Below are 24,460 nucleotides of genomic sequence, written 5' to 3' on the forward strand. Positions count from 1 at the left end.
CAATGCCCCTTTTCGTAGGCTGACCGATTACGTGTCACCCACAATTCGATCTTATCTCGACACCGGGATGAGGCCAAAAGTAACACAACACAAGCTTTCTACTGGAATAATATTTATTAAAAGAAAAAGAAAAGAAATCACGTGGCGCTCCACTTGTACTTCAAAATTGGTGTCCCAGCTGTGGATGGTGTGCGTTTGGGAGAGATGGGGATAAGTGGACTTCGAAAGATAAGTGGCCGGAGAGGGGCAATCATTTAGAGAGAGATTTGACTTCGCCTTTCGTTATGATGTATACTTGTAGAGCTTCGCTGTCACGTGAAGTATTGCATGATTTGGATCGTCCATTATTGCGATCCGGATCCGATGCCATCTTAATTCTATTCAATGTCCACTGGTTGCGGATCCTTCGTGTCTGTGGATCCACTGTCCCCCCACCGCAGTCCACGTCATACGTTTGGGTCATATGTCTCGGACAAGACAGGGAACACTACCTCCATCCACAAATTAGTGGTACGGATCCCAAGTCTTAGAAGGGATAAGCTGTTGGCAGTTTTGGTCTTTGTGTGAACCCTGTTCGAGTGGTGACACGTTTCGGTTCCAAGCCGCCTCGCGTATAAATGATCCCCGAGCTCCGAAGCAAGAAGTCGGTTATCAGTCTTCTTTGGTTCTCTAGTGTTGATCGTGTGGGGGCGTGTGAGGGTATACTTCAGTGGCCGGAGGAATGGCGGTGGGCAGCGAGATGGAGGCGGACATCGACGATCTGCCCAAGAACCCCGCCAACTACATGTCCCTGACCCCGCTCTGGTTCCTCGACCGAGCCGCCCTGGTCCACCCGAACCGCCTCTCCGTCGTCCACGGCCCCAAGCGGTTCACCTGGTCGGAGACGTACCAGCGCTGCCGCCGCCTCGCCTCCGCGCTCGCCGCCCGCTCGATCGGCCCAGGATGCACGGTGACTCTCTCTCTCTCTCTCTTTCTCTCCCTTATTTTAGTATTCTCTGTTTTTCTTTCTCCTGTGATGATTGCATACAGGACGGTTTGATAGTTAAGTTGACCGTCTAATTTCTATGGATAAATTTATGATGCTGTGAGATTTGCGTTGAGGACCGGATGTGTGGACATTCTGGAAACAGGAAATTCTATTTCGGCTTTCCATCTATTGATTTAGTCGGCTTGAGACTCTTGGATTCTTTGCTCTTCTTCGTTTCTGTTGTTGCATGTAGGATGCTTTGGGTTCGTCGTGTTCAGGAGCGTATGCTTATGGATGATATATATACTTGTTCGGGAAGTTATATTTGAGCTACTTATTATTATTTTTAATATTATATGTATTTTTATTGGTTTTATACTCACCTCCTCTGTTTAGATTGCCCTGTGTTCTTGTGGTTATGGCTGCATATCTAATACCTGTGGTTGTTACTGATGGATCGAGAATTTGTTTTTTTTTTTTTGTGAATTTATCCGTTTGATATACTCGAGACTTTTGGATTTTTTTTTCACTCTCGTTGTTCTGTTATTTTTCTGGCTACTATTGCACAAAACTTAAGAAAATTAATAACCATCCATACCTCCAACCGTGTGGATAAAATTTATTCTGGATCAGAAAATAATACTTTAGCTTTTTATTTTTTATTTAATTTTTACACTTTTTCAACATTGTTTTTTTATATTGTTTAATTAAAGCTACAATTATTCAACATATATATATATATATATATATATATATATATATATATGTTTTTTGGGTTTTCATTCTTTGTATCCCATAGTTAACTTAGTAAAATTTGAGAATAAAGAAATCAACTCGGATATTTGTTTCTCAAGATAAAAAATTTAACATATTATGAAAGTTGATCCATTTTGTAGCTCTTGGCAGTTCACACTGCATAAATATCATTATAAATATTTTTTTTTCTAAAGATATACATAAATGTGATTGTAATTTGCCTTGTATAACTGATGAATCAAATCTGCCTCTCTTTCTTTCGAGTTAACTGCAAATTATTCTTCTAAAGACATCTACATGTCTCTTGCAGTCTACAAATGTGCAGCAAGAGAGTGAACTAGTTCAGTTGTTTTCCTAACATTCATACAATATAATTAATGAACATGAAATCTCTTCTTGATTATTCAACTGAAAATGCTTGGGCTCCACCGTGTCTACTAATACAAGGTTGAGGAGTTCAACACTTAAATAAGTGGATTGAGTTGGTTTTTCATTATTAGGTGTGAAATGTGTTGTCACCATTGTCATTAGCTGTGACATGATAGTGACATTGACCATGTAAGACAAGATGTTTCAGAGCATGGAAAGTTAGAAGAAGAACCTTCCATTTGTTGTTAGAGGTTCTAGTATCAAATAGATTTTTCTAAAGCATTCGGTTTCAAGATGAGAGTAGTTATATCGAATTCAAAGATATAGAGATGACTTCGATACCAAGATAATACATAACAAGATTTCAAGTGTAACACAAATGTTTCATTAAAGCTGACTGAGACTTATTTTCAACTTTTTTGCCATATTAGGATATTTTCTCGTTTAAACTAAATGGTTTCTTTCCCTTAAAACTATATTAATCAACCGATGTTAACATTACTTTAGATTATGTCGAAATTGCTTCTGTTTTCTTCTCATGCTAATAACTTTGGTGCTTTGGTAAATAACTATGAGGCTTAAGTCATATACGTTATCTTATTCTTAGGTAGCTGTAATTGCACCAAACATCCCAGCTATCTATGAAGCTCATTTTGGAGTTCCAATGGCTGGAGCAGTCTTGAACACTGTCAACATTCGGTTAAATGCTGCTACAATTGCATTTCTATTGGGGCATTCTTCAGCAGCAGTTGTTATAGTGGACCAGGAATTTTTCACTTTGGCAGAGGAATCATTGAAGATCATAGCAGAGGAAAAGAAAGCCGCTTTCAAACCACCACTTCTCATTGTTGTAGGTGATGAAACATGTGATCCCATGTCTCTTCAACATGCTTTGAGAAAAGGTGCTATTGATTATGAGAAATTTCTGGAATCTGGGGATCCTGATTTTGCTTGGAAGCCACCAAAGGATGAGTGGCACAGCATTGCACTAGGCTACACGTCTGGGACGACGTCCAGCCCCAAGGGAGTGGTGTTGCACCACAGGGGTGCTTATCTTATGGCTCTCAGTTGTGCTTTAATATGGGGAATGAATGAAGGAGCTGTCTACTTGTGGACTTTGCCCATGTTTCATTGCAATGGTTGGTGCTATGCTTGGACATTGGCAGCCCTTTGTGGAACAAGCATATGCCTCCGTCAGGTATTGTTCCAATTTGCCGATATTTTTTAAAATTTTTTTGCAAACTATGTAAATAAGATTTATGCTTGTCTTTTATTCTTTAGATAGTTCAGACAGAGTAGATTGAGTTAATGTTTTTATTGCCCCATTCTCTCTTCTTCTTTCCTTTTTTCTTGGTTCAAGTTACTGGCAGTTGCCATTTTTAACACCCTCACATAATTTCCATATTACCAAAAGACTTTAGGATTATCTAGTTTCAACAGATTATATCTTATTCGATGTTGTTATAGCTCAATCTACTGATATTTGATGAAAATTAGTAAATTACTTAAATCTGACCAGGGTAAGTAATTTAGATATCACAAGTTGCGGCTTTTTTTTGAGAAAATTATTAACTTAGTAGCAGCCATATACATTCATGATTAGTAGTGCACAGTGCAGATCCTACTTTATTATTCTATTGTCAACCTTTATTTGAGATGACGAGGCTTTTCCTTCTCTAGAAATAAAAAGGGTGTCCACTGAATGCTCTAACCAGAGCAGCCTGTTTAATTAAAAATGGGCCTTTGCCAAATGGAATTAAAGAGGAAGTTGTGATGTTATTGTCATTCTTGTTATCCGAGTCTTCCCTTTATCAAGAGCATTTCTGAATAAGAGAACTCCATGGACGATGCTGGTGAATGTTGTCACTGGCACTTTGCAAAATCTTTACATGCTAATATCTTCATCAAAGATAAGTTCAAGAGAGAGGAACTTACCATAAGTGAAGAAAGGGCTTGCTGGGTGTTGAATTGTCTATTTTCCTTTATCTCTAATTTATGCCGGTGTAATTTCTAGTTCTGAAAAGAGGGTGACTGCATTAACTCTATAAGTATTATGATTGATGGAAATTATAATTGTATGTGGATCATAATTACTATACAGATTTGTTTTCTTTTCTACATCTTATGTTTTAATCACATAGGAACTGCTCTAGTAGAATCTAGATATTCATTAATAGATGTCCTGTTCCAAAAGATCTTTTTGAGATATCGATTCTTTTCTTGCTTGGAAAAAATGAGTTGGATATAATAAATTATTATTTTACCAGCCACCTGTTAATTTTATGTCCAAATAGGAATGTTGGTGACTGTTCTCCGATAGATAGTGTTAAAGAAGGATATTTTGAGTACTTTCTTCCCTATGTTAGTGCCGATCTGGTTAAAAATGGAAAATATGGAAGTAGACTCTCTGCAGAAATAAGTTTATTGCAGACATATGAGGTGCAGTATCCAAAAACTACAAAAAAAGTACACAAAGCTGCCTTGACCTATTTCTGGATAGTTAACATTCCAACTTTTGTCAATTACATTTAAGATACCATGTGGCTGGATATTCTTTGTTGTTGAAAGAAACAGATAATGATATTGCTATACAATATATATGGTACATTTGTTGACAACAAGAATCATGCCACTGCATTATGTGGTGCTGTTTATCTTCAGTCACTTGCAATTTCTTTATTTTCAGTAGGGAAAATTTTAGTTTCCAGTTCCATTTTGTCTCCTTTACTGGTGAACTGCACAAGTTGCATGTTTTGTTGTCAAGTTAATCCATGTATAATTTCATCAACAGTTTAGTTATTTTGTGGACTTGGGTGAGAAAAAGTTACTATTATTTTTTTGCTCAGAAAGCATGTTGAGTACATAAGCTTACTAATCTTTGTGTAGGTCACAGCCAAGTCTGTATACTCGGCCATAGCCAAGCAAGGTGTCACCCATTTCTGTGCAGCCCCTGTTGTCCTGAACGCAATCGTCAATGCCCCTCCAAGCGACACCATCCTCCCTCTTCCCCGTGTTGTCAACGTGAACACCGCCGGAGCTGCCCCACCCCCATCGGTGCTGGCAGGAATGACAAAACTTGGTTTCCGTGTCACCCACACATATGGTCTATCGGAGACCTTCGGTCCGTCCGTCGTCTGTGCATGGAAGCCTGAATGGGACCTTCTTCCGCTCGAAGAACGAGCTCGTGTCCATGCTCGCCAAGGTGTTCGCTACGTTGGGCTGGAAGGCCTAGACGTTGTCAACATGAAAACTATGGCTCCGGTCCCTGCTGATGGTACCACTCTCGGGGAAATTGTCATGCGAGGAAATGTTGTCATGAAGGGCTACTTGAAGAACCCAAAGGCAAATGCAGAGACCTTTGCTCATGGTTGGTACCATTCCGGTGACATAGGTGTAAAGCACCCGGACGGATATATAGAAGTGAAGGACCGTGCCAAAGACATTATCATCTCAGGGGGTGAGAACATTAGTAGTTTGGAGGTTGAGAGCTACCTGTACATGCATCCTGCGGTGCTGGAGGTATCAGTGGTGGCTCGACCGGACGAGCAGTGGGGAGAGTCGCCGTGCGCATTTGTGACTCTGAAGGAGGGAGTGGATCAATCCAACGAGCAAGCACTGGCAGAAGATATTATCAAGTTCTGCCGTGCAAAGATGCCGGCATACTGGGTGCCCAAGTCCGTGGTGTTTGGACCGCTGCCAAAGACAGCTACTGGGAAGATTAAGAAGCATGAACTGAGGACGAAGGCCAAGGCAATGGGAACTGTCAAACAGAGCAGGCTGTAATGGAAACATGGCTTTTCAGGATATGGAGTTAGCTGCTGTTGTAAGTGGTCTTTAATATTACGGTCCGTGATTCGAGCTTCGTCAGTAAATGTAGTACAACCTTATGCGGTGGTGGTTTTCTGGCGGAATTATGCATTTATTTATGACTCTCTTTAATAAAGTTTGGTCCCCAGCCGAGTCTTATGTAATGAAAAGGCGTGAATCTTTGGTGCCAACCAAATCTGTGTAATCTCGATTGACAGCGTAACACTCTTTAGTTGGATTGTATGGTGGTAAAGGTCCGGTTGTGTTTATAGTTCATTGTCTTCTTCTCTACTTTTCAGGATCACCTCATGCCAGCCAATACACTTGATCGACTGACTGACTTGAACTTGGATAAGGTGTTTAATGATCCGATGCACTTCTCAGTTCAACCTAATTCAGCGCAACCTGAACTAGTTTTACCATTTGAATCCAACATACAACTAGATTTCTATTGGCAACCTTCACTTTGCTATTTACAATTCTATTTAATTTTTTTTATATTTTAAGAATATCTCTTCCTACATTTTTTATTTTTTATTTTTTTTCTATTCAAGTAATATCGGACAATAGGAGACATAGGAGGAGGATAAAGAGAGTGGATAGAGACGGATATAGATAGAGGAGGTTAAGTGCGAGATGAATTATTATTATTCTGTTTTCTTCTCTTCATTTTTGTTTTTATTATTTTTTATAGATTATTGACAGTAAAGGATCGTGAATAACAAAAAGAGCAATCAATTGCAAGCTTATAAAAAGAATATAAGAAATAAAAGCTTTTACATATCTAGAATAAAAGCTTGGAAATAGTGATAATCTAAAATTTAATATACGATATATGCTCTACCAAATATTTTAACTTTACTTGTATTCTTTTAAACATTCGAGCAGTTGGCATGTCATTATTTTTTGTATTCCCTAAATGAATTTGTATCACTAGCCATTAATTATGATTGTTATTAATTTTAAGATATATTAAAAATTATCATATCCGGCATACATTTCATATTTTCACCAAAAGCTTAAAACATTTTACATATATATATATACATATATATATATATACATATACATATATATATATATATACATATACATATATATATATACATATATATATATATACATATATATATACATATATATATATATACATATATATATACATATATATATGTATGTATATATATATATATATATATATATATATATATATATATAACAGTACTTACATGTATGCTAAAGTTAAGATCTCTAGATATTGATGTGACATGTCTAATTTATTTGACATATTTAACTTATTCATAATCTCTTATTCTCGACACTTAAGCCCAAATCTCTCTCATCTTCATTACTGTCTTTCTTAGAAGTCCACCCACCCCATTGTCACCCCTCCTTCAATCGCGCTCCCATAATTATGTCGTCCATACCCATGTCAATGTCCATCAATAATTTAGATTAAAGGAGTTTCTCTATTATTAGATCTATAATGCCATCGTCATTAAGACTTGTCCCTGCTCCTCTATAGTTATGATTCGTAAGGCCAATCTACGATTATCATATGCGAGCTCCTTTCGTTTAAAATTTTGATTTCTTTCTTTTACCCATTTACTTTGATATACATTATTGATAAAAATATCATATTATGATCAAGTGAAGAGAGGATCAGGATTATAAGTTTATAATGATATAAAAGATATTTTTCATTAATTCAGAATTAACATCCATCCATTATATCCATTACACGCTCATCGAGACTCATAACTTTTATCATTAATAGATATGATAATTAAAATCAGATTTATCTTTATTATTAATCAATAAAATTCAAATTATCTATTAAATCATTATTAATATTACGTGAAAAAAAAAAATCATGTGTGGCACATTAATTACAAATTACAATAGTGGCATCCCGTGGAGTGAACACCCTCGTATTCTATTTTAGAATTGGAGGGATGGGGGAGGGGCTATATGTATGTTGCACATGGATTTGGAACCGTCAGATGTGTGCTACCTCTTGATTCGCTCGATCGAACGGTCCTCATCCAATCATCCGCGCTGCGCCTCCATCGTGATGTGTCGTTCACCCCACCAAAAACCGAAACCGAAACCGAAACCGCAACCCATTAAATGAAGGTCACGCAACCACACGGCAAAACCGCTTGAGGTGACCACAAACGGCCTATTTAAATGCCTTCTCCTCATCTCCTTGCCGTGAAAGAAAAGCGGTGGAAGGAGGGATCGGTGGTTCGAGGGGAGCGGCGCTGATGAAGTCGGACAAGGGCGGGCTGAAGGAGTACTGGAAGCGGCCCGAGCACCGCGGCGGCGGAGACGAGGGGCGACGGCGCCTGTGCCGCGCGGAGCTCGGCGGGGGCGGGCATCGCCGCCGGTTTTGGCGGCTGAAGATATCGCCGCGGCTGGGGTTCCTCCGTGCGACCTCTCCCCAGCGGATCCTCCCCCAGATCCGCGACGCCTACGTGCGGATGATGCTCCGCTTCGCCAGGGCGACCCCACTCGGCGTCACCTACGGCGGGGGCGGGGGCGGGGCCGGGGCGGTCGGGTTCGCGCGGGAGCCGCTCAGGGAGTACGACGAGAAGGTGCTCGTCGAGATCTACAAGTCACTCGTCGCCGACTCGGCCAATGCGGGAGGCGCGGTCGGTTTGCGGCCATAGGTGGCGTCAGCCCTCTCTCGCCGACTCTAATTTCCGTGGCGCCACCGAATAAAGAAACTGTGTATCCTAAATAAATAAATAAATAAATAAATTTTATTTTATTTTTCCTTTTATAAATTGCTTTTACAGGCTTTGGGAATGCTGACCGGCGAATGGATTAATGACAACAAGTTCGGCGTGGTACCGAAAATAATGCTTCCAAACAGCACAGATATGAGGGAGGTCCTATGGACGCATCTTTCATCGGTGTTGGTGGTGGAAGAATCTTCCGAGCACTAACTGCTCTCGCTTCATTGTACCAATTTAGCTAAAATTGTACCAATAGAGGGACTATTGCTCTCGCTTTATCATCACTCTCCTTATCCACACTCGTGATTCTCTTAACTGGAATGTTAAGATTATTTGTTATATTTTATATTTTTATTGATAAAATTAATGATATTAGGATAAATGAATCTAAATAATATTTATTTTCATAATTATAAAGATACCTATAATTTTTTAAAATATAGGATCGTGATATTAAAGATAATTAATAATAATAAATAATATGTAATTAATAGTAAAAAAAAAAAAAAAAAAACCCACTTACTTTTGATGCTGGCCGTCGGTTCAATTGAATTCATGACTTGGGTAATTTGATGCAAAGAAAGGTATGTTATTTATTGTAAAACGAAGTTATTGTTAACCAAACTTCAACCGCAGAATCTACTGCTCCTTCAAAATGGCCCCCCCTTTACCAAAATCACTCTGTGTATGCTTTTCAGTTGGAGTCATCATCATCATCTTCGGAAAGGGTCTCAAGTGTTAAAAATCATAAAAATTATTTTTGTTAATGTTTTTTAAGTTAGCATTAGGAAGTAAAAAAGGATTCAAATGGGTTTGGAAAGCTAAATAATTATATTAATAATCTCCTTACTTCGTAAGAGCAGTTACGTGGAATCGCTTAGTTTTGAGAGGTCTTATGTCCCAACATCCAAAAGAAATTTAAAAGAATATCTATCACACCAAATGTACTTGTTAACTTAGCTAGTAAAGATTTTGGACTCAAATTCTTCCTTTGCTATAAAAAATATAAATAATATCTTAATAGAAGATTTAAACAAAGAAAACTTATGATAAGCGTCGACTGGCCTAACGTCCATCGTGTCAAAAAGAGAAAAATAAAATCCAGAATCTACTTTTACATTGGACACAGTCTTCCACATATAAATATTTTACATAACCATATGAAATGTCTCAGCTACTTCAACTATTACAATGTCTCTCCATGATAGATCTAACTCGAGTCATGACAGTGCATGACTATAAAAAGCATACGAGATGATCATATGGCATCTATGAATCATTGGTGATGTCTATTTTCCTCCAAAGGAAAGAAAAGGAATTCGGTGGAGGCGATGCAGAAAAATGTCACAACCATCATCGTTACAAGTAATGATGCTTAGGACTAAGAAATATATATATATATATATATATATATATATATATATATATATATATATATATATATATATATATATATATATCCCACAGCATTGCAAAATTGATCTTATAAGACATCAACTTGCCACTAGATTTGGAGCCCCAACCATTTTTCCCTTGTTCCAAAAGATTGGAATTCCATACATGATTAGCCAGAGTATGCATTATAAAATTGACACAATCTAATCTACACAGCAGTAAAATGTTTGTCTACACCAATATGTAATGCATCTAACAGTATTAAGCACGGTGCTTCGATTCATAATAAATTTTGACAATAATGATAATGTTCTACATTTGTTAATCTGTCGGTGCTTAGTGATGATAAGTTTACATTCCACAAACTTAATGCAATTTAAATTACACAATGTATTGCAACTAAATGAATACAAGGATAGATGTTCTGGATGACTAGGAGGAATAAAACAATTAAGTAGGATTAGCCATAAATTAAAAGGGAACAAACTAACACCACTTTGTTTCCTTTAGTCAAACGAAACCTGTACATGACTGCTGGAGTTAGAAAATACTCCCCTCGATTTTGAAGAGACTATTTGGAGACTCCTAATGCCAAATCCACAAAAGAACACACCAAACCAAACTAATGCAATTCAAGCCTTTCGCCACTTGAGGGATGTCTTGTTAGCATGAGCTAAGAAAGAAACTGGAAACTTAGCATGTATGCATTTGCATACTACTTTTACCTTTGTACACCAAATCGTGTGTCGAGATTTGACCGTGTGGACTCAGTATGTCTTCAAGCCCTTTCTCTGGAGGCAATGGTCTGATTTCCGTGCGGTTACCAGATAAATTGTGAAGGAAAACTCTCTAGAACCCCTTAAGATCTTTAATTATGGAACAGTTCCAATCATCTTGAAGAATTCATAATTGCTTCGTGGCATAGCGACTCCAATGCTTCTTCAAGAATTCATAATTGCTTAATGGTATAGAGACTCCAATGCTAAACTGGGGGGTTAAAGTTGAACTCGTTATCAACCTGCCCAATCCCTTCTTGCTGCTGCAAACCAAAAAGAACTGCAGTGTGAGGTATGATGATCCAAACATTGTATTTAATCAATAACTTGCTAAAAGAAAAGTTGTGTGGTACTCGAGAATGCTTCCATTGTTCTAGCACATAATGAAGTTATGTTCAGTGGTATTAATGCTACAGTTTGCTCAAAATTAGACCATCCTCCGTATATTTTGACTTACTTTTCAGCTGTAAATTACATGATAAATGATAACAAGTGACTGCCAAAGTCTCAATCTAGTGCCTACATCAATCATTGTACAATATAACACAATGTATCCATATGGTTGGTATTGGTTGATACAGACAGGGTCAGATCCAAACCACCTAAAGCCTCTTTAATAGTCTTTTGCTTTTTTATAACTTTTTATATCAATAATAAATCAAAATATGTTTCTAATACTTGTAATAAACCAGATATCAAGACATCTACATAAAAGAACTAAAAATACATCAAATTAGCACATAATGTGTGATACATATATCATCTATACATCATAAATAGATAATCGAAAACTCGTAAATAGATGGACTAAAACACTACACTAGTGGGACAAATCTTATCATAAAAACGAATGACACATTGCCTAGGAAGTGGGTCTAGGTCCAGTCCACAATGTCATGTGGTTGGACACATGAATGACATGCTTTCACAACAGTTACATAAACGATATGCTTTCGTAACACTTGATATTGATATGCTGTCATTGTTGAATCGAAATAGCAATGATAATGGTGCATCTGGGTCAGAAAATTTACTCCTGGTACTAACCAACAAGATAGAAGGAAGGGCAAGGGCTATTATGGTTGTTGATATTTAACAAGTTCTATGTGATGCAACCATGATCACTGTTGAGCAGTAAACAATCAATAATATATTGTCATGTAAGTCATATGAAGCCACAGACTCAGCAAAATAAGACCAATTATTGACAAACACATTGTGCCCATGAAATCCACCACATTGGTATAGAGGTTGTGACCAAAAAAGAACTTAACGACTTGATCTTATTTAAGTTGTCTCTCGTTTCCTTCCAAGTCACCCTTGCCCTTGTCTTTATTCTAACTGATCTGGTAAATGGTTCAATGTTATGATCATCATCTTAAGTGGTACAAGTAAAATACTACTTTTTTCATGCTCATCTTCCTTTCGTTTGCTTGCCGGAAACACAAGACCTCTGGCCCTCACCACCATCATTAATGGATGTGCTATTATCCACCTCATTACATCATTGTTGATCTCATAAAGACTTGAATCAAATGGAGGGGTCTCTTCATCCTCCATGATTTATCGCTTCTCAATGACATATAATGGATTAACTGAATGCGATGAGTGACCTTTACCCATGCCACATTGTAGGGATGACTGAAATTGACTGTTTGTAAAAAAAAGGACTGTTTGCACCATGACACACAAAACGCTAACTGTTTTGTATCTTGAACATATGCTAATGTGTAGCCCTGGTCCTCATACCAAATTGCTTCATCCTATAGGTCAACTTCGATTTGTTTTGAGATACACTGAGATAGACATGGTAGATCTCCTACCTCATCAACAAGTGGATCATCCTAATTCTTTGTTGCACATATCTAATTATATCATAGGACATGAATCATTCTAGTAAACAAAGTGTCAACCAAGGTTTTAAATACCGTACCGGTGTATCGAGCTTTGCTCAATATGGTACGGCATGGCATACCGAGCAATACACCTAAAATAGACATACAACCCTTCGAAAATATATGAAAAATAGAAAAAAATAGTTAGGATAAAGTTTTTAAGTTAAAAATAAATATATATTTAGTATAATTTTAACAAAACTAATATAAATTAGATAAGAATAGTGCCACATATCTTTTTTGGGCTTTGAGGAGTAGCCTTGTGTAGGGTCCGCAATTTCGATCTTTTCCGGATCGTCCTTCCGTTAATATTAAATTATCTATAGAAAAATTATTTAAATTGTTCGATTATTTTGTATACAACTTAAACATTAAAATTCAAATGAATTAAGAAATCACATACAGATATACTTGATTCTACCATCAAACCGAACGACAAACCTCCATGGGTAGTGGATCGAGGTCCTCAATCTTATGTATCTGTATATCAATATGATATGTTTGTCGAACCTAATTCTAAAATTAATCTCATGACATAGTTTATTGATATACCGTATGCCATTGGTGCATCAATGTGGTGATGGTCGTAGGTTGATTGTCATGAATACATGTGTTTGAAGCGACTCCCGATGCATGTATTGGTGAATATCAGAACTTCTACTTTCGCTACTGATTTGCTATTCCGTATTATACTATTGCTCGGAGAAGTATGACCAACTATCACCGTACTGCTATTAGCCGTAAGATTCTCCATAATACGTGCATAAACTTGACTAATACCTCGTCGAGTTCCATGATTTGAATCTTGGGTAGCATGTGTAAAATACTGCTCCTCGGTCTATGCACCACCCTCAAATTGTATAGACGAGACCTCTTGATTAAAAAGTTTTTCCTCATAATCCTCCTTAATTTGATTTAATCCACAATTCATTGTTTTGTTGAGTTTAGGAGAATAAAAATGTGAGAATAAGAGAGAGAATGTGAGAAAAATGAGTTTGAGAGATTTTAAAAGAATGTGAGGATGAAATGGAATGAAATAGGAGGGAGGAAAGGGTTCAAAAACCCTTGAGGTTGACCGTTGGAATATTGTTACCATTTGGTAACGATCGGTTTCAACCGTTATCGCCCGGTACAGGTCGGTAATGATCGAAATTTCGATCATTATCGCCTAATACAACCCCGTATCGCCTGACACCAGGCCAAATACCTGATATCTGATATCACCCATACCGAGCGATATGGTACGGTATTCAAATCATTGGTATCAACTGAATTTGATTCACGTTCTTCCTTATCTCTATGTAATTTTAGGCAACATAGCCTTAAAGAGATCTTATAATGGATATAAACCTCTGTTGTTATCAATTTCTCTTCTTCTTCTCCTCGTCCTCTTCAAACTTGTCCTTAACCCCCCTGCCCGCCCCCTCTTTCTCAGTACCACAACACAATATATCATGAGACACACTATCATCCAAGAAGTAGGCCTCCTACCACATAGGATCAACATTTTGCTGCTTCAGTTTCATTTTTTTTAACAAAATTTAAGAAATAAATTCATGACTAATTGAAATATCTACACAGTGGTGGAGAAAATACCTAGATTTATAAGGATCTACACAGATCTTACGGGGATTCACACCAAATTTTGCAATATTTATGTCGATCAAGATTGCTTCTTCATGGACCTAGGTCACTCACATGAATTTGACTTGCATTTAAATGAGTCTACATGAAATACTTTTTGATCCAACCTTGATTGAACAACATTGCATGCTTGAAACAGGAAATTTAAGCCCTAAGCTGAAAAAAAAAAACATCTTTAAATAACAAAACATGTAATAAATGTAGCAGCAAGATTCACACCTTAATTTGGTAGCAAGAGAGAAAAGGCTCCAAATCCAAGACATTTAAAACATTTGATGTGAAAGCCATGCAATATGCATAATCAAGACAAAAACAAAAAAGGAAACTACTAGTGAGAAAGGAGGGAAGAAAGATGGAATTCGGTGAGGAAGAGATAAACAGGCGGAGAGGGTGTTGGCACGGAGCTGTAGACTTATCGTCCAGTATATCTCAATACCAGAAACGATACCAAGTGGTACACTAGGCTTGGCCAAATTGCCCAGTCACATGTTAGGTTCACATACTAGTCTGATGGAAATTATAATCCTTGGTTATATCTCAACATGCTTCACATGAATTTGTTAACTCTAATTATATAAGATGATGTAAAAAGTAATCACAATGAGCTTTAAAAGTTTTGAAACTCAACAAGCCAAAAAAAATTTCTATGATTTATCTACCAAACTAGATAAAAAAAGTTGATTACATATCCTACACACAATTTTAAGTTTCTCATACTCAGTGAGAATAGAAATACATGCATATAATGCACCATAAGAAAGACGATCTAAACTCCTAATAAACCTCAAAGTGAAAAGTAGAGATACATGCATATATTGCACCATTAAAAGGCGATCTAATCTCTAATAAACCTCACTTGTATACTGCATAGAGCCTGCATGAAGAAGATGAGATCTTCTGATACACGGTGCATGCACTTGTATGTCTAATACTGATTTTCAAGTTATATTATTTTGGTGCCACCACAACATAAAAGTATTGACATTTAGGTCTTTACCTTTGAGAATCTGCTCAAACTACATGATGGTTGCATTAAGCGATAAACTGTCTTTTTTATTATGTCAAATAGGTTTGGATGAGTATAATCATAGAAATTTTAGATCAATACATGAAAACACTTCACTAACTTAAATGCATTTATTTTAGGGGGAATATATCACATTAGTTGGATTTTAAGAAGCTAACCTGCTTCCGAACAACATTCATGAGTTCATTTGTAATAATATTGTCTTCAAAAAGAATATCTTGATAACTGAGATCTGGAATTCCATCATAATTTACTCTGTTGCAGTTCTCCACTAGGTTGGTTTTGTGCTGAACAATGCATTCTCTTTTCTCCATATCAATGTCACTTCTTGTTGATATGATATTCTTCGTGACTGTTCCAGCATTACCGTTAAACCCATTGTTGGCAGTACTAGTTGAATCTTGATTACCCATCAGTGAAGAATGACAGTCAATAGTGCTTTGCCCATGACCAAGGTTTTGGCCTGACTGGTATGGGAGATTTACATTTTGCAACTTCCAATCTTGGCTTTTGTTTTGATGATGTTCACCAATAATATCAAAATTTGGAACATGGTTGTCCATTCCTTTTAGGTTGCTACTGTTGCTTAATGCTTTGACACTTCCTGTCTGCGGTGTAGCTCCTTTGCTGCTTACATGACGATAGCAACTTCCAGGTAATCCAGTTATGAAGCTATTATGTACATCAGGATAGAGAGCTTGGGGAGACGTACTACATGAAGCATTCAAATAGTTGGCAGGCAAGGATGTAAGCATATTGGCACTGGTTTCGAGCCGTCCAGAGACATGATTTGGAATATTATTGGGAGGTACTTGTTGCAATAAGGCTGACACAAGTCTAGAATCATGACAGGCAGTTTCAGTCAGTAATTGTCCCCTTGATCGTGGCAGTCCTTGCAATGTGATATCCATATTGCTCCTTTGCTGAGATATAGGAAATTGTTGTCCATGCTGATTCATGTGCCTGGCTAAAGAATTGTTCAGTTGTTCATTGATGGTACCTCTAGGTAATGAGAAGTTGGTTAGTTCTGAAGATGGTAAACTAAAAAGATTTGTAGTTCCTTCCCCAAATTGCTGGTTAATACTTCCAAATGGTTGAACCACTTGCTGTGACTGCCCAAGTTGGTTTAACTCAATATTGTTGGAGGGTCCATGGACGTCACTCATTTGTCTGCTGTTTATTTGCTGCACGGATGAAGATATTATGTTTGAAGAGTTTGTAACTTGTTTACCAGAACTAAGAAAACTGAGTTGATCAATAGCAGACACCCCCATGCCAGTATTTGTAGCACTTCTTGGACCTGAATGTAGAGCTGCTATATTTTGTGGTAGAAGCTGAGTAGAAGCAGCAAGAGCTTGAAAATCATATCCACTAACTGAACCAATTGAATTATTATAAGTTACTTCCTGGGCACTTGCAAAATGTGCATCAAATCTGCCGTGATGCTGTGGCACACTTACTCTCCTCAAGTACAAGCGATATTTCTGTTGAAGTATCAAATGACAATAAATATATCTTAGAACAACAACACAGAGAAAGGAAATGTAAAAAGCATGTGTTTAAGGACCCTGCATGTACTATTGGTAAATGAATGAATTAAGCAACAATATAAGTTCTTGTATAAAAGCCTCTGAAGAACAGAATCATCATAACTAATCAGTTAGAGAGACTGATCGAACTTACCCAAATGACCATGGTTTTGACCTCTACTTCATTACCATGGATCACTCCTTTCCGGACTTGTGCTATACAATAAGTGATGTTGAACACCCCATAATATTGTTGGTACAGCAGTGTAGACTCTGGAGTTATGCAAATCTTTGGTCAACAATTCCAGGTGGATTCTTAGGCTAATAATTCTCTCTCATGGCAAGGTCAACATTGGCACTGGGGAATAGAATAAAATAACTCATTGAAGCAGATTGGTGCTAGGAAAGTAAACAGTTACTAATAGTAGTTTTCCTTCAAGCCTTTGTAGTCAGGGAATGGGGGGAACATGATTGTGGTGGGTAGCAGCCTATCCATCAAACTTGTGGAAAGTCGTTGCCAAGTCATGGAATATCACCAAAGAAGATATCACAAGATGCACTGACTTTGATACCAAATTGATATAATGTGTCACATTTTATCAACTTTCACCTTACTTCGAGGGTAGAGTGTAACATTTGGGAGAGACTTTTAGGATGAGAAAGAAGACAAGTAGAAAAGAGAGGAAAGATAAAGGAAAGAGAAGACTGTATTATCACTTCAATGATATACCCAAGGAATCCCAACCATACATTTTTAAGAGTTGGACGAGGAAGAGCTATTCCTGTCACCTACAAATCCCTCTAAAAGATTATTTTAGAAATCTCAGAATACAAGTTTTAATAGAAAAATAATTACATCAAGGTTTTGGACACTAATTTGATGATAATTAGGGGTTTAGAGCAAGGTTCGTCATACCGTACCATACCGGCGTTTCGACCCGGGCTCGGTATGGTATGGTACCGGTGTACCAGGTGGTACATCTGGGCGTACCGAGCGGTACACCCTGATGTACCGAACAATTTTATATTTTTTCATACTATAGTAGTGCTACAGTATAGTACTGTAGCACTATAGCGGTACCGGACGGTTCGCGTACCAGTACATACCGCCCGGTACGGGCAGTACGCTTCGGTATGGCAGACCTTGGTTTAGAGAACCTTTATAACATCAATGTAATACAGTAATAAATATGCATGAAAACTATAAGAAAAGTTTCTTATCTTGGTACAAAGATGATTAACCTCTCTTGTATTATGGCCTTCTCCTGAGGTAATCAGGTGTCATATTAGGTTCTCTGGTTTGGCCTGGGGCACTCAGAGAAAAATCCAGCAGCTGGGCTGATCTAGCCAACGTAAGACTAAACCTTACTCTTTTCCAGGTTAGGTAGGAAGAGACAAATGACTAGTCAACCTGTCAAAGTATCTCCAAAGTTGGCAAATTCCTGCACAAGCTCTACCATCATCCATGGAGGCATCCAAGGTGTCGTGAAGGCCGATGTGAGAATATTCAATCACATAGTGGCTGTTTAAGCTAAACCATATGGCCCGACTGAATCTAAACATGGCTGGCCTCCTTTAGCCTCTTCCATCATATGCTGATGATGATGAATACTAAAAAGGACTTACCATGTGAATATGTCCTTATTTGAGTTTGTCAAGTTAGAACATTGATTCAAATCTGATATTTAAGATAAAGATCAAGTATCTGTAACATAAACTAAACCACTTGGTAGATAAAGTGACCAAATCTATACCTCTCAATCACTCAATTTTGGTTTGAGTATGCGTATGTCTAAATGGACTTAGGAAACGCAGGGTGATGCGGAACCAATCTTATCAATCTCTTATTTAAATAAATCTGATTAGTTTATAGGTTATTTTGCATATCATAAGTTGCCACATGACAACATACTGAATAATTCTAATCTAGTTTCTTAGTTTACTCAAGGAAGAAGAAAATATGAAAAGAATTTGAGAAAATCAAATTATGATTGTGATTGAAGATTTCAAATCTTGATGGAAGATTTTGTGAAGATTGATCTCTATGAAGATGGAAGCATATCAATCAAAAATATTATCCTCTTCGAAAGAAAGATCAAATCATATATTTTTTTTTATTCAATTGTAAATTATTTACTTTTACATTTTTCTTTTCTTTTCTTATACTTAGCCTATAAAAAGGGGCAAGAACATTGTAATATAAATCAATCAGAAATGGATCAATGAAATAAGTTCTTTTCCCACCTTGAGTGTGAGTGGTGTGAGGCCACATTTGTTTTCTAATAGCATGATTCCATCGTCTACGTGCAAGACGTGCGAAATTGTGAGGCCTTCATCCTGGGAGTGTCCTTCCTGAGCCAGAGCAGCTCTGGTACTTATCACTTTGTTTTTCTATTATTTTTCAGTTACTATCTTCTATTCCTCTCTTTTATATTCCTCTATTATCAAAAAAATATATTTTGTCGCTCTCATCCTACATCACAGAGGATGTAGGATAAGAACTCTAATACCAAATCTGATATAGAATGAGAGCTCTATACCATTATGATATAGGATAGACACGTGGAAGACCAAACAAAAAAATACTTCCCTTATATGGGGTATAGTTGTGGAATAAAAACAAAAAGATATCGAATAAGATCAAAAGAAGGATAAATAATATATTCAAGTCAGCTCAGGGATTAACTCTTAGTGATGAATGTCTCACACCTCTATCTATCGTAAATATGGACAATAAAATTATATCATTGGAAAAATCACACCATTAACAAATATTATAGGAAAATATATTTCCATTCATTCAGTTATCATCGGATCATCCAAGTTATAGCCTCTTTCCCCCCCTTTTCCAAACCCTTTAGGTACAAAAAGTGGAAAGAAATATCTTTTTCCCTTTTTGGGGGGAAGATAGATTTGCATATTTGTTTTGGCAAATAAACTTCCTAATAAGATCTTTGATTAATAGACTTTTTTAGTAAAATCAACAACCATAGTAAACTTCCTTGTAGGGATCGAATCTCCCATCAATCCTAAGAATTGTCAATAGAGACTAAGATTTGTCTCCTTATTGTTTTTATTGATAACTAATGTCGGATCATAGAAGATTGTCATATGACAACTTATGATATTTGCAAAAGAGCCCTAGACTAATACAATTGTTACGTGATTAAAATCAAAATAGTTTCACATCATCACCCTTCACACCTACCTTGTTTTCAAGTGATGATTGGGGTCTTCTTGGTCACAGACCAAATTTGGATTATTTAACTTCCTCCTTCACATGCAGATGGGGGAGAAAAATGTTATTTATCATGTCTTTCCAAGTGAAAAAAGCTCTCCTTAATTCTGATTTGAAGATGTTGCTCAACTATTGAGAGAACAATTTCGGTTTCCTTTATAGCTCCAATCTGTTGGGTTGTTGCTACAAAGGATTTGATATTGCCTTCTTGGCATCTTGCATTGGTAAAAAGCATTTGGAATCTTTAAGGAGTTAATCAAACACCTAGTTGACATTGAAACCATAAACTATAAATGAACAAGATGATATTTGATGTACTAGAAATATATACGACAATAGTTGCTTTGATAGAAATGAATAAGATGATATTTGGCTTTTTCACCAATAGAGAATTGTGGGAGAGAAAACAAGAGAACAGAGGGAGAGAAATGATAGAGAGAGAAGAAAGACAGGAGGAACAAGAAACTTCACTGATCACTTCAATGATGTGCCCGAGGGGCACAACTAGAAGTTGGAGAAGAGCTCATTATTCCACGTTACAAAATCCCTCCAAATGATTATTCTAATTTTTTTCAAAATGAAAATATTAGTTAAAATAATTAGTCTAACAAATTAATACTAACAATAAGGCTTTGGACATTATACAAATCATGTCAAGTTATTTGGCTTAGTTGAACTGAACCATTAGTTCAGGTTCAACTCAAGCTCAGTTATTTGTGTTTTGGGCCAGAAGAGCCTAGGCCCAGGTGCGCACCTAAGCTATGCCCAAACTAAATGCCTCACCCGAGACATTTTGAGGTGCTTGGGCCTCGCCTCGCCTTGCCCAGGTGCCTAGGCGAACACCCAAGCACCCATGACAACACTGGATTACACCAGATAGAGTACAAAACGAATAAGATGCTCCATGGAGGGACAGGAGAGTGGACCCTATCTTACCATAGAAAAGGATCTGATTTTCAATGGAAGTGGTTCCTACATCCCACTTGTCCATGTCTTTGGAGGATTAGTTGGTAGATAACATACTTTTTCTATGAACCCACACCAAATAATAAGATCCATAGTGAAGAAGTACTAAGTGCTCTCCCCAGTTAGGTAGGAACAAAGGGAGTTGACCAACGGAAAGATTAAAAAGGCAAGCAATCAACACATTTTTCACTAATAGAAAAGAAACTACAAAAATGAAATGATTAATCCTTTAGATTATAACCTGAGTTAAAAACTTTGGATGTTTCCTGAAAAATGGAGCTGAATTGTGGAGACTTCCTCATGCAACATCATAATGTACAGGAAATGATGATATCATCTATTGCTTTCCAAATCACAAACTGAATGACAAAAAATTCTCGCTATGATTTTTTATTATAGCAATTTCATTATTTTCATGTCTGTATAATTGATTGATCTGGAATAAAACACACAGTTGTAACTTGTAAGAAAAGAGAATTGTCTTTTAGATACACAAAGGGGCATTCTCAATATTATGCCTTGAAAGAGTCATTTACATCCATAGTCTAAATCAAATCTCTTTTATCAGGGTCCAAAAGTTAAGACATGTAAACATTCTTTTGTTGCTTTTATCTAATACTCTCTCTCTCTCTCTCTCTCTCATTGTCTTGCCCTTCTCATTGTACGAGAAACATTTGTGCTTATGTTAGATGTTTTAAATTGCTATTAAAATTATTGAATCAACTTCGATTATAATTTGCACCACTTTGCAAGTTATTGTTTTATGAAAATATGCATTAAATCTTAGAAATACATTATTTTTCCGCTAGCTTCTGTTTGCTTATCATGGAATTTGGACAACAGAAAAATAAATGATGTATAAGATCATGGTAAACAAAGAAAAGAGATGTGAAAAACGACTAGCTAAGACACAAGAAAAATTGTACACATACCTGCAAGTGACTTGCAACATTTTCCCTAGTAAGTCCAGCCACATTCATCAACTCAAGAATTTTCTTTGGAACAGCTTCTACAAGGAGGAAAGATATATATATTAAGTACATATACAATTGTTTTCGAAGTAAATTAATTGCAAACATCCAACAGGTGTTCACGATGACATTATATTTGTCGAGATCCAACTAATGGATCGGTGAACAACCTGACCAGAAAAGAAAACTTTTTGGTTTACCTTCTCTATAGACCTGTATACTGAAACCATGAACTTTATAAAGTTGATGTCTATTAATGCTAGTTTGATTAAAAACCATATTCACAAACAATATTTTCGGAGACATGATAAATTAAGAATTAAGGATATGGTATCAATAATATAAGGAGAAAAGAACCTACTGTCAACACCCAATTGATTGACAGCAGTCACAAATTGTTGGTGGAGATCAACAGACCATACAACCCTTGGCTTCTTCGTACTAGAAGAGTCATCATGCTCTTCAACCATCTCTTCCTCCTCCTCGTCCTTCTCTTCCTTTTTTCTCTTTGCATTCTTCCAATTCCCGACACACCCAGAGGAAGCATTATCCCCATCATCCAGACTTCGCTTGTGCTTGTCGTCCTCCTCCACACTCCCAGAATTCTCCAACTCCTTCAATTCATTCCTTTTCTTCCTCACCACATGCTGCCATATATTCTTCAAGGATTCCATCCTAACCGGCTTTATGATATAATCACAAGCTCCATGTGTGACACCTTTCATGACAACATCCTTCTGGTCATCAGCGGACATCACTGTGCATCAACGAGAAGACAACAGACGAGGAGTCAAACATACGACTCCTTGAGTTCACATCCAACTCACAAATCATCAAGGAAGAGATATACTGACTGATGACAGGAAGATCCATCTCCAATCCGATGTGCTCGAGCAACTTGAACCCGTCCATGTCCGGCATGTACACATCGCTGAGAACCAGGTCGAACCATCCCTTCTTCTCGCGGAGGATGGAGAGCGCCAGCGCTGCTCGCGAGCAAGTCGTCACTGCACATCAAAAGCACGGACTATGCCTCAATCATGCGAAACGCTAAGATTAGGAGCCGCGGGTTTGCGTTACCGTCGTAGAGGCACTTGCGGAGCATCCTGTCGAGGATCTTGAGGCAGGTAGGGTCATCGTCAACGAGGAGCACCCGGAGGCCGGCCGGGAACTCGGGCGCGGGGCCTCCGCCGTCACCGGGCGGGCCGTGGCTCGGCGTGGACGCTGCTCTGCTGGGATCCATAATCGAAGAGTCCCAATCCAGCATTCGATAGGCCTAAGATCAAAATCTAGTACAGGAAGCGATATGGAAATCTCATCGGGGAGTCGGAATCGGAGATCCAACAAGAGGACGAAGGGAGTTGGGGCACAGCTCTGTTCGATTGGCTTCTCTCTCTACTCGCTTGGACTAAAGAGAAGAGTCGGAGCAGCCATCTCCCCTCATATTCCTCGTATCTTTTCTACGCTGCTTTTATCCTCTACCCAATTTGGAATTTTTCCCTTAATTTTCCTCTTGATTTGCGATTTGCATGTCAATCCCTAAACCATCCTGATTTGTACTCGTGACGGGTTTCGTTTCCCCGTTTTCTCGGGTTGTGTTGTCATTTTGCATTTCGATCCTTTTATATTTTCAATTTACGTTTTATTAATTTACCCGAATTGATTTAATAATAAGTTTAATTTAAATATAGCAAAAGCGGAAAATATTAATTGATTTAATAATAAGGTTATATATAATCTGATCGAAATCGAGATGTGTCCTTTAATGCGTACAATCGTTCTTATATACTTGTCATATATTTTGTTTCCCCCTTTTTTGAGTGTATTCTGCTTCGATTCTTTGTTGTAGTGTGATGGTGATATTAAATTCTCTGCAATAAGTCGAACTTTTTATTGGATTAATAATAGAAGGATATCAATAATGGATACGAATATGCAATACAGTAATAGAAAATTAAGTGTGTGTTTTGGGCCAATCGAGCCGCAGTGCTTACGGGTTTGAAGTAGTTATGACGTACGTGAGCGAGTAAAGGCAGACCAGTTCAGTTGCAGGTAAGGAAATATTTAGTAGCAGATTAAATATGTGCCGATTGTGTTTTATGTGACTCTTCTTTATGTTTGATGTTATAAGATAATAACACTGCCGTGCACGTGCCATCATTGGTTCATGAAAATAAATAATGGACTCTGTGGAGTAAGCCTTAATGGGCATAGTGTTCTGTTGGTCTTACTCGATTATGATTTAGTCGGATTATAATAAGCAACATCCAATTTGACTTGAGTCGATTTGGATTTCGATTCGATTATGAACTTAATCATTTGGCTCGATCGACAGGAATCACTGATCCATTCTGATTATTGAATCAGCATAACATAAAT

The 24,460-nt window shown here is 37.4% G+C and overlaps 3 protein-coding genes across 4 annotated transcripts; 2 read left to right on the plus strand and 1 right to left on the minus strand.

Moving 5' to 3' along the window:
* The first annotated feature begins 647 nt into the window (after positions 1-647).
* LOC135593221 (acetate--CoA ligase CCL3-like) lies at positions 648-6,175 on the plus strand. Its single transcript, XM_065083099.1, has 3 exons — positions 648-949; positions 2,700-3,290; positions 4,979-6,175. The coding sequence occupies exons 1-3, from the start codon at positions 722-724 to the stop codon at positions 5,873-5,875; spliced, it is 1,716 nt and encodes a 571-aa protein (XP_064939171.1). The 5' UTR covers positions 648-721; the 3' UTR covers positions 5,876-6,175.
* A 1,904-nt stretch (positions 6,176-8,079) lies between these two features.
* Positions 8,080-8,688, plus strand: LOC103998173 (uncharacterized). Its single transcript, XM_009419566.3, has one exon. It carries the CDS (start codon positions 8,167-8,169, stop codon positions 8,569-8,571), a length of 405 nt encoding a protein of 134 aa, XP_009417841.3. The 5' UTR covers positions 8,080-8,166; the 3' UTR covers positions 8,572-8,688.
* Positions 8,689-10,371: 1,683 nt separating this feature from the next.
* On the minus strand, positions 10,372-23,607 carry LOC135593223 (two-component response regulator ARR1-like). 2 transcript variants are annotated; one of them, XM_065083101.1, is made up of 6 exons: positions 23,162-23,607; positions 22,936-23,088; positions 22,443-22,838; positions 22,043-22,119; positions 15,536-16,861; positions 10,372-11,074 (listed from the first exon to the last, which is right to left on the minus strand). In XM_065083101.1, exons 1-6 carry the CDS (start codon positions 23,346-23,348, stop codon positions 11,018-11,020), a joined length of 2,196 nt encoding a protein of 731 aa, XP_064939173.1. In that variant the 5' UTR covers positions 23,349-23,607; the 3' UTR covers positions 10,372-11,017. The 2 variants fall into 2 exon arrangements, with proteins under 2 accessions (XP_064939173.1, XP_064939174.1); XM_065083102.1 differs by lacking the exon at positions 10,372-11,074 and adding an exon at positions 14,263-14,506.
* Between the last annotated feature and the right edge of the window lie 853 nt (positions 23,608-24,460).

Source organism: Musa acuminata, chromosome BXJ1-9 (assembly GCF_036884655.1).
Source record: "Musa acuminata AAA Group cultivar baxijiao chromosome BXJ1-9, Cavendish_Baxijiao_AAA, whole genome shotgun sequence".
NCBI classification, from domain to species: domain Eukaryota; kingdom Viridiplantae; phylum Streptophyta; class Magnoliopsida; order Zingiberales; family Musaceae; genus Musa; species Musa acuminata.

Bases quoted from the DNA above. Each gene is read 5' to 3' on its own strand.
- LOC135593221 (XM_065083099.1), top strand. From the start codon at position 722: ATGGCGGTGGGCAGCGAGATGGAGGCGGACATCGACGATCTGCCCAAG. The intron at 950-2,699 runs GTGACTCTCTCT...TCTTATTCTTAG, and splicing joins CGATCGGCCCAGGATGCACG to GTAGCTGTAATTGCACCAAA. The intron at 3,291-4,978 runs GTATTGTTCCAA...ATCTTTGTGTAG, and splicing joins CAAGCATATGCCTCCGTCAG to GTCACAGCCAAGTCTGTATA.
- LOC103998173 (XM_009419566.3), top strand. From the start codon at position 8,167: ATGAAGTCGGACAAGGGCGGGCTGAAGGAGTACTGGAAGCGGCCCGAG.
- LOC135593223 (XM_065083101.1), bottom strand. From the start codon at position 23,348: ATGCTGGATTGGGACTCTTCGATTATGGATCCCAGCAGAGCAGCGTCC. The intron at 16,862-22,042 runs GTATGTGTACAA...ATACTTCAACAG, and splicing joins ATGTTGCAAGTCACTTGCAG to AAATATCGCTTGTACTTGAG. The intron at 11,075-15,535 runs GTTAGCTTCTTA...TTTGGTTTGCAG, and splicing joins TGAATGTTGTTCGGAAGCAG to CAGCAAGAAGGGATTGGGCA.